The sequence below is a fragment of the Argiope bruennichi genome, chromosome 5, assembly GCF_947563725.1.
Source record: "Argiope bruennichi chromosome 5, qqArgBrue1.1, whole genome shotgun sequence".
NCBI classification, from domain to species: domain Eukaryota; kingdom Metazoa; phylum Arthropoda; class Arachnida; order Araneae; family Araneidae; genus Argiope; species Argiope bruennichi.
This window is the reverse complement of record NC_079155.1, coordinates 10,428,471-10,445,245: the sequence shown is the minus strand read 5'-3', so window position 1 is coordinate 10,445,245 and position 16,775 is coordinate 10,428,471. Positions and strand designations below refer to the sequence as shown.

The 16,775-nt window shown below is 25.5% G+C and overlaps 1 protein-coding gene across 1 annotated transcript in view; it reads left to right on the top strand.

Annotated features, from left to right (window-relative positions):
• LOC129969534 (protein CEPU-1-like) overlaps nucleotides 1–16,438 on the top strand; it is a 300,199-nt gene extending 283,761 nt beyond the window's left edge. The window contains exons 7-9 of the mRNA XM_056084145.1: nucleotides 11,308–11,424; nucleotides 14,340–14,438; nucleotides 15,604–16,438. Of these exons, the coding sequence (XP_055940120.1) occupies nucleotides 11,308–11,424; nucleotides 14,340–14,438; nucleotides 15,604–15,710 (323 nt within the window). The 3' untranslated portion in view covers nucleotides 15,711–16,438. The remainder of the gene's footprint in view (nucleotides 1–11,307; nucleotides 11,425–14,339; nucleotides 14,439–15,603) is intronic.
• Nucleotides 16,439–16,775: the final 337 nt, after the last annotated feature.

Here is a 16,775-nt window from a genome sequence, read left to right as displayed (position 1 = left end):
TTCTGTTTATTTTCTTAATGTTTTATGCATTTAAAATTAAACATTGTTAATTAATCCATGTTTCAGATTCATTCTGAAGTACTTTTGAATTAAAATAACACAGAATAAAGGAAATTAAAAATGTATAATCTGCATAGCGTTACCCCAACTGGCGTAGAAAAATTCACGCACTTGCCTTAACGTAACTGTCGAAGAAAATTCACGCATTGTTTTCTGCCTGTTGACATGGCAACCAACGGATGATTTAAATTATTTTTAGGTTAGTTGCATGCTTTTTTAAGTAAATTGTATTTATGTTAGTTATATATTTTTTGTATATGCTTATAGTTTTAAGTACATCGTTTTTTAAGTAGTTTTTTTTGAACCTGTTTTCAATGATTTAAATTATTTTTAGGTTAATTGGATGCTTTTGTAATTAAATTGTATTTATGTTAATTATATACTTTTTTGTATATGCTTATAGTTTTAAGTACATCGTTTTTTAAGTATTTTTTTAAACCTGTTTTCGACCGATTATTTTAAACGATTCATTTTATTTTTTTAGTGTTTGATGCATTTAAAATGAAACATTGTTAATGAATCGATCTGTTCATGATGAATCTGAGAAATTTTTGTTGACAAATTCTTGAGATATTACATAAATTAAGAAAGATATTCTTTAGTGCCCATAAAGTCTAAACGCTCAGTGACTCTATTATCAGTAATCATAGTATTAAAAAAATGCTTGGTTTCAGTAAAAAATATTATTATATTAATTGCAGATTAATCATTTACACTTTAATTTAAAGCATAATTTCTACGAGGGGTAACAGAAAATTAGAGAGATACATATCAGGCTATGACTGAAGGATCTTATAATATTATGAGTGAATTATATGATTATCAAAATTTGAAGTTTTAAAATATTTTGCCGAAGAATCTATTAAAGTTGGAATTGCGTAAAATATTTAATGGTACGACCGGAGTTTAACCTCCTGCTTGGAGCAATTTTTAAAAATCGCCAACAACGACCTTGCGAAATGTTCAAAAGCAAAGGAGCAGATGTTCAATTATAGTGCATAATAAAGATTGCCAGCTTTGCAGCGTTATCGCAACTTGGCGAAGAAGGGGGTTAAACTCCGGTTCAACCTATTTAATTATTAAAATTTAAACGAACATTAAGATTGGCGAACCGGCTGGTCGCCAAAGGCGGCTAGTATATAAATAACTCTGTAGAATACTGCCTTAAATACATCTTAAATTTTAATTTCTTAAATAGTTACATAAATAAAAAATTTTTGATATCATTTGGATAATCATTTTTAAGTGTTGATTATATATTAAATTATCATTTCCAAAAATTATTAATTTTATTTTATTTACATGCCTTCTTAATTTACTTATTTTTTTCCACTTTTCTATGTCATGAAATAGTTGGTGCGACGATGTGTACTCATTTGATTATCGTATTACACAGATAAACTTAATTTAATGTATTATATATTTATGAATATTAAAATTAAAATTTACATGTATGTATTAATCTTTAAATTAAATATATATATATATGCACTTCTAATTTATTCGTATTTCTAACTGATAAATTTCTAATTTACTTCCGACTTGAAATGATAGTTTATAATAAAAATTTGGAAATGAGACATTCGAAATTGGCATTGATTTTGCAGCATTTTATTAATATCTTGTCTCATAATTTAATTATTCCGTTTCTCTGGTTTCTGCAGTTTGCAATTTGCTTCTTCATATTATAATATTGGCTATTTAGTTGATGGAATCAAGAATTTAACATGTCATCTGTGCCTTCAGCCTCACAATTTCTAGGAAATTCAAATTTTTTTTTCGGAAATTCAGATTTGTTTATCATCATTTTTCTCTTACCATTAGCATTGTTTTCCGCGTTTGTTTTTCAAGTTATAATATTTTATACATTTATTGCGCCATTCTTATTTCTACTGTTAACTTATTGATAATTTATTGAGCTTGAAAACATTATTTATGAGTTATTGGCGTACGCGCTTTTAAATTAAATATTTAATTAGTCTTTGTATGAGTATTCATTAAGTGTTTGCATTATTAATATTTATAATATGCACGTATATGGTATCGATAGTAAACGATGAAGAGTTTGGAGACTCAATTTCTTTTCTTCATAGGCAGAAATGATTTTTAATGTTCATTATAGAACGATGACCCGAAACCTGCATAGCTTGTTCAGAGTACTGATTCCGAATACAAAAAAATGGGGACTTGTAAACGCATTCTAGCCTTTCATGCTCCCAAGATATGAAAAAGTAATCTTGTCTTTGTTTGATATTTCTATTTTTCTCGTGATACTGCAATCAATTTAATGCAGTTAAAGTGATAGATCATAAAAGGAAGAAAAGTATCAACATCAACGAAATTCCACCTTTAAAATTGCTTTCATATTTGAATGCAATTGGTGAAGTCATGCTTCAAGATCTTCGAAAGTGTTTTTTTTTTTTTAAATTGGTTTTACTGTTGAAAACTACAGTTTTACATTATCTGCATTCAAGTATTTTTTGGAATACTGACTTCGAGTTTTCAGAAATTTCTTTACTATCTTTTCTCAGAAAAAAATATCCCAACCTCTGATATCCCATCCATCAACTCGCATTTCCGTACTAAATATCTCAGAAAAGGAACATAATTACTTTCAGTTTAGAAATAAAAATTATTTTTTAATCAATAAATAATAATTTTATTTTAAGTTTTATCATTGTTTTCCATTGTTCGGTTTTCGAAGCACAACAATAATTAAAAACATGAATCACATTTTCGACTAATCTTTACTTTAATAATATCTTAAATTTATTATTCACACTTTTACAGTAAAAAAAATAACAAAACTAGAAAAATATAAATTCAAGATGATGACAAAATGTTTATTTTCTATTAGGTAATTTATAATTTTTCTTAGTAACAAAAAGCAAATCATGTGATAGCAAGACCAGGTTTCCTAAAATACTTTGCAATAATTATACGAACAACTACAAGTAACTACAGCACATCATCTAGTTTCTCATTATTCTAAGTGCCTGACAAATGATGCTTTTTTTAAGGAAAAATACCTTCGCTTATTTAATGGAGAAAAAAGTTGCGTTACAGACATAGAGTGCTAAGCCCTTCGAAACAATTTAGGAATACATAAAATCAGTTTTGATTCATAAGTGAAAGAGAACTTCTGTTCTCTTTCACTTTTAAGTGACTATGATTTATCAATAGAACCATAGTTAGGCACACGCGATAGACTATTTCGAATTTTTATCTTTGCACGTGATTGTATCATAAGGATTAATCAGCGATTCAGTTAGGTTAGAGAAAAGGTATTATAGTTTTTCAAATTCTTCAGCAATATTTGAGTGCAAATGATTTTGACATTAAACCTTAATACGGAAATAAAATTATGAGCTTAATTAATTCCTGGATTTTATAATTCAATGCAAAACTGACTAAGCAATTACTCTAGAATACTACTACTGATTTCTATGATAAAGTATACGCACAGAAATTTTTTTTCTTGGCATTATGAAGCAGAAATGATTTTTATTTTGGTGTTTCACTATCTATGTACTAATACTTACCTATCTTTTCATTCAAATTCATTTATTCTGATAATTGATTGTGCTAACTAATTACAAAATATAAACATGCATTCTATTCTAAATAGAAACACTTAAAACATTTTTATTTTATCAAAAATGTTTTTTTTTTCATGATGTCGCTGATTGTTGTAAGAATATTTCTTTAAAAAATTATGTTAATTATGTTTGAAATTGGATATGTTTATTAAATTAGCAGGCGATTTCCTGCTTTATAAATAAAAAAAAGTCGCATTAATTTTTCTAAATCTTATAAAACTGATAAAATTGTATTTTTATTTCTATAATGATAAACCACGAAAGCCAGAAAAGCAGTTCAGTCAGGAAATTAAAGCAAAAAATCATTCATTAGAGCAAATCCATGCAATTTATTTATTGAAACGCAAAAATTAGGAATTAGTTTTTAAAAAAAATCGACTTTTCTCGTCACTGGTGAATTTTTTTGAATATTTTTAGAATCTATAATTACATTTAAAATTTCAAATATTTCAAAATAAAAACTATGCTAATTATATATATATATATATATTTCATTTGCACACATATTAATCTTATAAATCATTAAATTATACATTGTTATCTTGTATAAAAACTATATAAATCGTCATTTTTTTAAATCTTTCGGGTAAGATATATTGATAACATCAAAAATAAAACATTTTTAATTCAAGGCAGTTAAAAACATTTTAAATAATGGATAAATATTATTATTAAGATATTTAACATATATTTTTTTCTGATTCATCTGTATGGAGAAGGGAATATTAACATTAGTAAAAATTAAATTCGTTTTTAAGAATATGATGTATAGAGATTTTTAGAGCTATATTATGAAATATGATTAAATGGATTTCCTTTTGCAACCAAATGTATTTAAAATTATCTTAGATTTGATATCTTATAACAGATATTAATTACTATAAATTCAAATAATTTTTATTCAAATTTATTTTCGCATTTATAATCTCTCTCATCTGAAAGATGATACTAGGAGTTAGAAATTATTCAGATTAATAATTTGATAATTTTTAATAAAATGTAATAAATTTATTAACAAATATTATACACCATATATGCATTTCAACAGATTTAATAAACTCGTTTAATTCTTCTTTAAAATATATGGAGCAGAAATTAGAATCGTAAAGTCAACAAATTATGTAAAGTGCAGGTGAAGTAGTTAGCAGTTTTTATTTAATCATGTGATTAAATAAAAGCAATTAACTTGAAGATAAATTCGTGGTGGTAACATCATAAGCCAGATAACAACTTCCGGAGAAGAGTGTACACTTTTGTCTAGTGGCTTTGTTACTCGGCTCAAACTCGCACATTGTGCAGCGGCCAAACAGGTGATAAATGACTGTTTGTTTCGCCAACTGGCGATAAACATCAATCATACCTATGGAGATGAACTTTGCTCTCCAACGAATACGAGTGAATCACTTCCTGCCTTCACCGGCTTGCTCCGAACTTCTACCTCGTGCTGGTCGATGGAATTAAGACCAATGTATCATGATCAATATTTGTTAATTTAATTTGTAATTAAATTTTATTTTCGTTATTTACATGGCTGGCAGTTTCCATTAAGTAAAAATGTTTTAATACTTTAATTGAAAGTAAATTTGGCAATGCGTGTTAAACCACGCACCATAGCCGAGTAACAAAGCCACTAGACAAAAGTGTACACTCTTCTCCGGAAGTTGTTATCTGGCTTATGATGTTATCACCACAAATTCTATAAAAACTGTCTTTTCAGTGGTATATTCATAATGAAATAGATTGAAAACGTAAAATAAGCTAAGAGCAATTGAAACAAATCAATAATATATATATATATATATATATATATATATATATATATATATATATATATATATATATATATATATATATATATATATTTGACTTCAACAAGGTAAAAGTATTCTACTTACAATTTAATGTACTTTGTGAATTTATTTTATAATATTTACAAAGGACCTCCGGACCTTCAATAAATATTTGAAATCATATATTGATTTTTTAGAGGATGTTTGTTGTAAATTAATATTTAATTATTTTCTATTTTCTCTGCTAATATTTTTTTCTGATAAAATACATATTTACTCATACTACAAACTAATTGATTGAGCAAATAGCCCAGAGAATATTTCTTTTGAATGTTTTTAAACTTCTCGTAATTTTGCTTTGATATAGAAGACCAAGAAATATTTAATTTTGATATATACATAGGGAGTCGACAAAACTTTAAGTGACAAAATATTATTTTTTCATTGAAATTACGTTTTTCCTATGCCCCAAAGAAAATAATGTTTGCTTATGCAAAACAATAGTTAACGTGTTATAATGTTTCTACAATGGAAACATAACCATTGACTATACTTAAATGACAAAGTTTATAATAATTTAAAGTAATGCAAGACCAGGAGTAGCTTAGTTTTTCGTAATTATATAATATCATATCGTAAACAATATCAAGTCAAAAATATTTTTTTCTTTGTTTCGGTATATTTGTAATCATTTGATCTCAGTGAATAAATTTGAATTTCTATCTCTAGTTATAATTATGCATTTGTATTTTGGTATTTAACGGGATAGGCCGCTTAATCTACGTTTGTAAAACAAGACAAATATATATTTTGGTGGAGATAAATTTCATCTCGGTAAGAATTTTTGAAATTTTAAATAGAATTTCATTAATTAAATTATGCGAGATTGTAGCGTTTTTATAATAACGAACAAACATATTGTAATAAAAAAATACATTTTACAGCAGTTTAAAATTCAAAACAAATTATTTCTTTAATTATACTAGTTTATTTAGTCTTACAACTTGTTTTTTTATTATTATTTTTAATGAATTTAAAAATGTTTTATACTACTCATACAACAATATAAGTCATTGTTAAAGTTAAACTCAAAAAGTGTATATTGTCTCTATTAATACTTCAGGCTGGTTTTTTTACGATGATCAAGGTATCAAAGTTCCGTTTATTTTCTGTGTTGTGTAGGTTTTCAATACAGGGAAAGCTTTTCATAAAATTTTCGAAATTTCATTGTATTTAAGTTAAGGCTTAATTTTAAGTTAAGCAATAGGAAAATCACTGCATCCAGTTTTAAATAATTCTCTTCTTTCTCTTATATGATTGTATGTATATAAATATACATTGAAAATTATGGAAAAGGGCACAATGAACAGAATGTTAAAAATCATCTACACTAATATGAATTATAAATCGGTCTGACATTAGTATTAAAATATATTTGTTTGTAAAATAATTTTTTAATATATTTATTTGTAAAATATTTTTTTAATATATTTGTTAATAAAATATATTTGTTTATATATATTTTAATTAGAATATCATTAAAATATAATAAATCATCACCATAAAAAAGGTGTGCAAAATTTTTACTTCAATTTTTTAACATCCATTAATTCCGACTAACCAATTTTTTACCAAAGGATTGGTTTGTTTTTCTGGTGGAAAAACCACCCTTGATCATATTGTGCAAATTTGCCAAAGATATCATTAGTATTATATTACTAGATAGAACTCAAATTTATTTATTTTGCTATTTTTTACACAAACTAAGTTTTACATAAAGAACAACATTATTTAAAGCTTTGAAATTTACTTTAGACAGTCTAGTAGAAATAGAATATACAAAGTAAAATTATATTCCAAAATTAACATGTGGTCAGAACCCCCTGTCTTGCCCCTTGACATGCATATATATAGGCATGAATAATGACTACATGTATAAAGCAGGTAAATGTTTGTTAAAACATTATATCATTAATTTTCCCACACAGAAAATGATCAGTGCATATTCCATTTCAATTCTTACTCAGCAGTGTTCAATGTCAAGGAAATGAAATACGGTTAATTATTATATTATTTATGTGTTTTGTGTCTTTGTGAATGGATGAGTTTTACTATCTAATAATTTAAGCATAAATTGACTAACTTTATAAAAATAAAACAAACAAGAGAAACAGTTATTTTGATAGAATCAACTTCCATTCTGAATTCGAGATTTTAACCTGGCTAACAGATAATAAATTTTTGTCACTTTAGTAAATATTCCTATATTTTACAATTTGAAATAATCAGAATTCCAAAGAATTTCTTCAATTTGTCCCTCATGTCATCTACAGAACTATTTCTAAAACATTTAAAGTAATAAATTTGCTGAAAATAGCTATGAAGATAAAAAAGTTCAATAAGAGTAAATTTTTTTCTTTATGTTTTTCTCTCGAATCAAATCTTTAAATTCCCTTTTACTTTCTTGAAAAAAGAATAAAAAAATATATTATTATAAATCTGCTGGAGAAAAATCATTTTCCTTTAAAGTTATTCTTTTTAGTTTAAAAATAACCTCGTGTAGCACCTACTTACCTTTTGTGACACATGTAAGTAGTTCATGAATGTAATTAAATGCTAGAGAGACTATTTATCTGTAATGAGACATGTGTATAACTACTAATTATTATCAGGTGTCACTTTAAGCATCTAAGTTATAATATTATTATGATTATTATTAATGCAAGAACTCTATTAACTTCTAAGTAAAAAAATGGGAAAAAAAAATCTGAAGTTGAAACTTGGATGATTCTCATTCATTAGAAATTCAAAAACTGCAAATAAAATTCAGAAAATTGTGGAACTCAAAAAAAGAACTAATTATTTTCAGACAGCATTCTCACAACACTTAAGTGATATTTTTCCTTTGAATAAATATTATTCTATTGATGGTACTATGACTGAAAATAATTAACCTTGAAGGAGATTTCTGAATTTCTGGCGCAATAAAACTCAAAAATTAGCAATATCTGTTGTTTGAAGAAGCTCAGTTCGATAGTTCAAAATTTATTTTCAACTATTGAAAACCCGTCTCAGGCAAATATCTTATTATTATTAAATTCTATTATTAATATCTTAATTCTATTATTAATTATTATCTTAATTCTTACTATTGTTTCTCATTTAGCGTATATAATTAAATTATAGCATCTTCTATTACAGTAACTTCTTTAAATTATATTCTTCACTCAGCATGCTGTTTTATTTTGCGACATACTTGCATTATATGGCTCTCTATGTAAAATTATTCTGGCGTACGCCACCATTTTATGTCAATGATAATAACCGAAATAAATAAATATTTGTAAAATTCAGAAACGCTTTTCTTCATATCTATAATTATATTTCAACAATACATATTCAATTAAGAAAAACCAATCTTTACAATGTTGTTGGTCTTTATAAATATTATATTTTCATTTATTATTCGTTTCTATTACTCTATTCTTTTCTCTCTTTTCTTTTTTCTTTTCTCTATTATTCTTCTATCTCTAAATATATTAATTGGTGTAATTATATTATTTCTCTCGGTATTCTTTTTACTAAATGCCTTTTACATTAAACCCATAACTTCTCAGAGATATGATTAAACTTTATCTTAGGAAATTAATTTAATTAAAAACAATGAATGATACGTTTTATTTAAAATATAACATTTTGTCAACAAATTGGCAGAACAAAATTTATTACGGTATATTACATTTATTATGTGGTACTTTTAATTTCAATCGGCTTACAAAATGCAAAAATAAATGGCGATGCTCAGAGTTTGGTGCGTCTCAATTTCAGGATAAAAACTGCCGACGAAATAAAACTATTCACGGATTTTAAGTCATCCTGACTCTGAATTTCCAATCGAAGAAAGAAACTGTCTCTTTAAGTCTCGCTATCTATCAAATGTCTGAATTTGGGGTTTGGAAGAATTGGAAAACGGGTGGGTTAGGGCTTCGATGCAAACCAATGATCCGCCAGCAGTTTCAATTTCAAAAGCACCCTACTATAGCATGCACTTTGGATTATTCTTCCAGGATCATTCAATAGAAAAACTTGAGGTTTCTTCCCACGTATATTCCTTACGACTCTTCTCAAGAAAATATATATGGTAGAGCCAATGCGGGATAAGGAATCTTAGAAGGATTCCGACTTGGTTTGCGTTTTTTTTTCTTTGGTCAGTGTCTCTCAATTTATCTCTGATACATGGAGTCGGAAATCGTATTTGATTTTCAAGTCATGACTGCGAAATTCTGCATGAATGTTATGTTAGAAATAATTGTTCATCAAAATAACACATTTTTGTTAAAAAAATTGATTCTTAAAAAAAAAATTAAAATACGCGAAAATTAAATTGTGAATGCTTCAATATGTGAAATTTATTTGATTAGTTCTCCTTTAAATATAAACACATTTAGGATAGAGATTCAAATCTGATAAATGTATCTTATCAATGTGAAATATTAAAAATGTCTTTAATCCAACACCTAAAAAATTAAATAGTCAATGCATAAGTATGTGAGGTTTATCTGACAAAATTTCCTTAAAATATAAATGCATTAATTATACAAATTCACATTTGATAAAAGTCTCTTATTTATGTATAATATGAAATATTTTTAAAACATAGTTCAAACTTAGTGAATTTAATAACATCCGTTACTCCTATCAAATCTATTAATTGATATAATTGTATTATTTCACTTGGTCTTCTTCTTATCACTATTTTACTTGATTCTCTCTGCTTATAACACATTTACATTTTAAAGAAATGACACATATGTAAGAAATATTCCCTACGAACATCCACATGAGATGTAGAGAATTTACATGTTCGTACAAAAGAATTCCCTCGCCAAATATTAAGAAATCAGATCTCAAAATGTGCTTTGTATTGCACTGAACCTGTGATCTGCAAATAAATTCGATGAATTACTGACAAAAGAAGGAATCCAGAGAAGTTAAAATGTTTCTTTAAAGATCAACATGAAGCAACAAACAAGAAACTATTCAATAAAGGTTTTTTCTCTTCTAAATAAAAACCCGAATTCCATAAACACTAAAATAAATAAACTGTAATAAATACATTTTTCGTTAAACTTAGACTTATTTCTAATCTCAGTTTTGTTTCAGAAAAAACATATCATTTCAAAGCAAATAATATGTTTTAAAGATATTCAGATTTCACTTGATTAAACAACAGATCAAAATAATTCGTTCATTTAATACATTTCAATAAGTTGATATACATAATTCATTCATATTAAACAAAAAAAAAAAAATACTTATGTTTAGTTTCTTCCAAACTTTAAATAAAATTTTCGAATAGTCATTGAAAAGTTTTAGAATGAACTGGAATTTTTTTAAATTCTTTTTACCATTAAATTTTTGCAACTTGTTTCTGACTATTTTAAAAAAAAACTATATATCTTTATGATGTGAAAATCAGAATTTTAAATAACATTATGAAATTAAACAGTTAAACTTAAATGTATTTAATAAGTTTACAATACTTACACTCTAAAGAAATGAACCATTTCAAATATATTCACTGGATTCTAGGAATTAAGCTAATACTAAGAATTATTTGAATTCATTCCGAATATGAAATTCAAAGCAATTTATTTTATCGTTTCAAATGAATCTACAATCAATCTTAATAATAGGCCTCGTATCTATTTTGCTTACGTATTTTGTATAGACACAAACGACATTGCATATTTTTGCATATTGTAATTTATATATTGAAGCTCATTGCTTATATTTATTGTTCACATCTTTTATAATTTTTACAGAAAAGTAATTTTTTCTCTGCTGGTTATTTTTAGAAATACCTCCACCATCATCACCAGCAACATCGCAAGGCCCAGAGCCACTGAGACCGAAATCTGAAAAACTTCGTAATGGTCATCCTCAAAGTGTGCAGCCTAGAACAGAAGAAACAGGTAGTGATTTGGTATTTTTTGCCTTTTTCTTCAGAGTATTAGGTGTGTGAAAATTTCATATAAACTGTATATTTCATTAAAAAATTAAGCGTTTGAAAATTCATATAATTTGTATATTTCTTTGAACAAATTTAGCATTTGAATATTCAAATAAATTGTATATTTCTTAAAAAATTAAGAGCTTGAAAATTTATATAAATTGCATATTTCCTAAAAATTAAATAATAAATTATATGAATTAAAAATAAATTTAGTTATTATCCAGAAATTTATATAAAGATGCAATCAATAAATAATATTAATATAAATTGCATTCCATTTGCGTGAGCATTTTAAATCTATTGCAAAGAATGAAGATGCCATTTTCATTCAATGTCTAACATTTTCTGAATTTTTTTAAATATATTAAATAATTTTAAAGAAATATTGACAAGCGAAAGAGTACATATATTCGTATAATATTTTTCTGTATAAACAGAATTGTGTACAACATATTTTTTTCAATTAGATTTAAATTCTAATATATTTGTTACGAGCATTTATATATCTCACGAGTGAGACAAAACATGTAATGCAAAGTGTAAAATCTGAGGAAAATAAGAAATGTTTTGATTTTTCTGTGAAAAATTGTTTCAAAATAAGCTAAGAAGGATATCAACTTTGATTTCTTCAATGGAACAAAAGGAAAATTTCCTTTTTACATCAAATAATTTTGGAATATATAACAGGAGGCATTTAATAAAATATTTTTTACTATATGCCATAACAATATAAATAATCGAAAGAGAAAAAAAAAACTATGAAACTATGATACTATATATTAAATATCTTTAACGATACCTTCTACAATTGGAAAAAAGATGCTATTAGGGAGGATATTTTTCATTGCGATTCGAACATTACATCTTCAAGAGAAGATTTAAAAGAATAATCATTAAAGAATATGATAAATTATTTCTTAATAGGCGTATAATACTAAAAAGCCTTCAGTTCACGAAGTTATAATCCATCTTGTTTCAAAGATATCACTTATTAATAGAATAGAGTTAATGATATTAAAATGTAGCTTATAGTGTTAAGCTATTACATTTTTCATGATTATAAGCATAAAGTATCAATATGAGTACTTTTTAGATAAAAAAAATCATTCATGGAATTAAAAATAAATAAAATTTGAATTTAAATATTTGTAATACTTCATTTACTTTGAACGGTATCAACTTATCAATGTTTATTTACTCACCATAAATTAAAAAGCATTATTATGGTCATTGTGACGAAAATGATGATGATGATGATATATATATATATATATATATATATATATATATATATATATATATAAAATTAATTTTAAAATAATTTTTGTCAAATGTTAAGAGTACGATTATGAATATTTGAACATATGCAAACATTAATGAAAAAATGTATATATATATTAAATCACCAATGACTGAAATGGAATGCAAGTAAGAATAGTTTCAAAATTTAACTAAAATAAATAACATACAATTGTTAAAATATTGATGCATGCAATCTTAATTTCATTATTCTAAAATTTTTAATAAAATGTATTCATTAGCAAATAATACATTTAAAATAATTAGCGATACAGATTGACTTATGAAAATGTAAGCGTTCTTTGGTTATCACTATGGCATTTAGCCTGTAACTTATTTTTCATGCAATCTTAGCCATAAAAAGAAATAGTAGTTTAAAGTTACTAATAGTTACGAATAGTAGTAAAAGCTTTCTGTGAATGCTTCATCTATTTACAATAAATTTTAAAATGGATTCATTTTTTTCACTCCCCGCTCATTATTATTAAAAGAACAGCAAGTAAAATAAGCAATACAATGAAGAATTCCAAAAAAAAAAAAAAAAAAAAAAAAGAGCATTTAAATCATTTCCTGTTTTTTTAAACTTTAAAAAAAGACAATAATCCTGATACTTTTAATAACATTTATATTTTAAAAATAGTTATTCTTTACCTTCTATCTATCTATTTACCACTTTTTTTATTGTTCATTTTGTTTTGTAAGAAATACATTTTAGTGGAAAGAAAATCAATCAATGTAGGAAATGTCATAAATGGCACACTTGAAATCAATTTCATCTTATTCAATAAAAATATAAAGTTTTTATCGTTTTTGTTTTTGTTTTTTTACTTTTTAGTTTTCGATCTGAAATAGAAAAAAAGAAAAAAGACTTGAAATATGTGTGGAAATACTTTTTATCTTACAAACAGGCTTTAGGCACATATTTAATATTACTGCATACATTAACTGGCAGATTTTTTTATATAAATGTTATTTCCAATATAAATCATTACTTGCAATTGATTTTATAGTTTTTTATCTTAAAATTTCAATAATGGTTTAATATATTTACCTATAAATTTCAATAATAATTTAAATATTTCATGTAATATTAGTTTAAAAGCTTTCTTTATCGAAATTAATCGCTCCAAAGTTTTTTTAGAGAAATGGTGATATAAAAATAAAATGTGTTGTTAAAACTTTTTTTAAATATTCACTTTATGCAGATTCTACTTATATAGGTCTGATTTACATTGGATAAATTAAACCTTTTCCCTTGTTACTATCAACTTACAATTGTTATAACAAATAAAACATCTGAATATCCTTAAAATATTTCAATTCCTCTTAATTCAGAGTTTCGGCTGTGTATTTTAAATAAGAAAAAATAATGTGTCCTTTTATAAAAAAATAATAATCTCTTTGAAAAACTAATGATTTAAAATTAATAAACTCTAATTCAAAATTATCGAAATATTCCCTAAAAATTACAAATTAAGATTTAATTTATGAAATCAAGAAGGGAAATGATAAAATAGTCTTTAAATACAGAAAAAGCCTTAATAGCTGACTACTTTTAAATGAATTCTCTTTCAGGCTCTACTGAAGTTCAGTACGGACCTTCTCCAAGCTTCAATGCCAGCAGCCTCTCGAGCGAGAATTATCTTCCTCCAACAAATTCGAACACGGAACCAGGTGAGGACAGTGGAAGAAAAAAATAATCTCACACCCGGAATTCTCTATTCTTTTTTTTATATGCAAAATACGGAAGGCAGAATTTTATCGCAAAGGGTTAACGTCATTCAAAGAAATACAATACATTTAGGGCGGAAAGAGGGGGGGGTGCATCGAGAAGTGAATAATGTATGGTGTGAAAAGAGATTTCTCTCTGAAAAAGACAGGTAAGGAAAGTGCGTTTTCCGTTCTGTGAAATCGGAGGGGGGGGGGGGCTTAAAAGCAAAGAATGTTCGCATGAAATATGGATCAATTCTGGATATTGTGTTTGGAAACTACTTGTTACTTTTGAAAAATAATATGTATTTAGATAACGCTTGTTACTTTTTCAAACTTATACTCCATTGAAGAGTCATAATTTGATTTTGAAAATAAACCGTTGATGATTTTTTAAGAAACTTGTATAAATGGATGAAGAAACAATCGAGCTCACTTTTTAGGCTTGATTTTGAGTTTTCTTGGGATATAAGAGTTAAATTTTGATTTTTATTTCAGAATTGTGAAAAGTCAGCAAGTACTATTAAAGCCTCATTACTCAAAAACTTTCTATATGATGTTCTATATAATAAGCTTTAAGAGGTGCCATTATCATTATATTTTCTTTTTTATATTATATTATTATATTTATTATAATTTAATATATTATTATAATTAATTACATTTTTAATGCAGTTATATCTGAAGAGGTAAAAAAAAATATTAAAAAAATAATAATAGAAAAATTATTTTTTTTTATTTATTTTAGCTTTATCGTTGATACTTGTGTGTTATAAATTATCAAATTTTATGAAAATAACTTTTAATTCCGCTTTCACAAGTTATATATTTTTTTATCAAAATTGAAACTAGATAATATTTCAAAATTATGTAATCTATGTTGTAAACTAACTTAGCAGTTTCATATTTAGAATTGGGACAAAAATAGTATCTCATTTCAAAAATCTTTAACTTTGCATTCAAATTTGACTTGAATTTAAATTTTCTTATGTGATTTCATGGAAACATTAATTCTTAGCATTATCATCGTATTTTTAGAGGATATTGTAATTACGAAAACATAAAAAAATTTAATTAAATTGCATGAAGTCGCTGAAAATTTAAGTCTCTTGCATTATTTTCTCTACAGGTGCTGACACAATATCTTCAGCAAATGGAAGATTCACATCTGCATATTTCTGCTATGCATTATTCTTCGTCTTGTGCCAATGGTTCTCCTTTCTTGGACTCTCATGATCAACTCAGAGGAATGCTGTGTCCGAGAAAGGATTATGTGTGTTGAAATTGACACAACTGACGCTGTAAAAGTGTATCCGTGTACTTAATCATACGCCAAACTTCGGACTCTCATTCTGCTTCATCTAATTTCAGATAATCAGTGCAGAAATGATTGAAAAATTTTAAGAAAAAAAAATGAATGTCCATGTGAATGTGTAATGATTCATTTAACATCCATCGAAAGCTTTGCGATGGAGTTCAATGATGAACTTCAGCATTATTATCCCAAAAATTCAATTTGTAGCAAATGGATTATATTAGCGATCTTCTAAACATATCTCTGGAGGACTTGAGTTCGTCACGATGATATTGTTTTTTTTTTAATTAATGGAGCTTTATCCCTTGCTTGGAATAATTTAAATTATGTTTTTATTGCGGTTTGCTCAGAGGTAAAAAGAGTTTATTAAAGTTAATTATTAGGATCGAGATTAATATTAAAATTAGTTTCTGAGACATTATTCGTTAATCTAATTTTAATAACGATTATATTCTAAGTTGTTCAATTTTTAATAAGGTAAAAAAATGCTTTAAATATTTGATTTTGATATTATTATTCATGAATTATTCAGAAAACATTTATTGTTTTTTAGAAATCCGATTCTGCAATTATTTTCAAATAATTGTTTAATAATGCTTTTAAAATAAAAAGGATGCGAAATTTATTTTTTGATTAGACTAAAACCAATATGTTAAATCATCTCCTAGATTTTTCTTCTGCACGAATACTGATATTTTTGTATGATTTCACTTGAACCAAATTTATATATATATATATATATATATATATATATATATATATGTTATCCTTAAAATTTTTTAAATTTTTCTAAATCATCATACTAATAGTCAATTAATAATATTAATATGAATGGAAATTTTTATACCACAATTTTGGATCCGTTATAATGGATTTCAGTTTTATTTCTTCTTTATAAAGTGAATCTGAAAATGAATAATCGCAGTTTATAAGGTTTAAAATCTTAAAACCCTTAGAGTGAAGAAAGACTTAAGATGAAAGTGAGT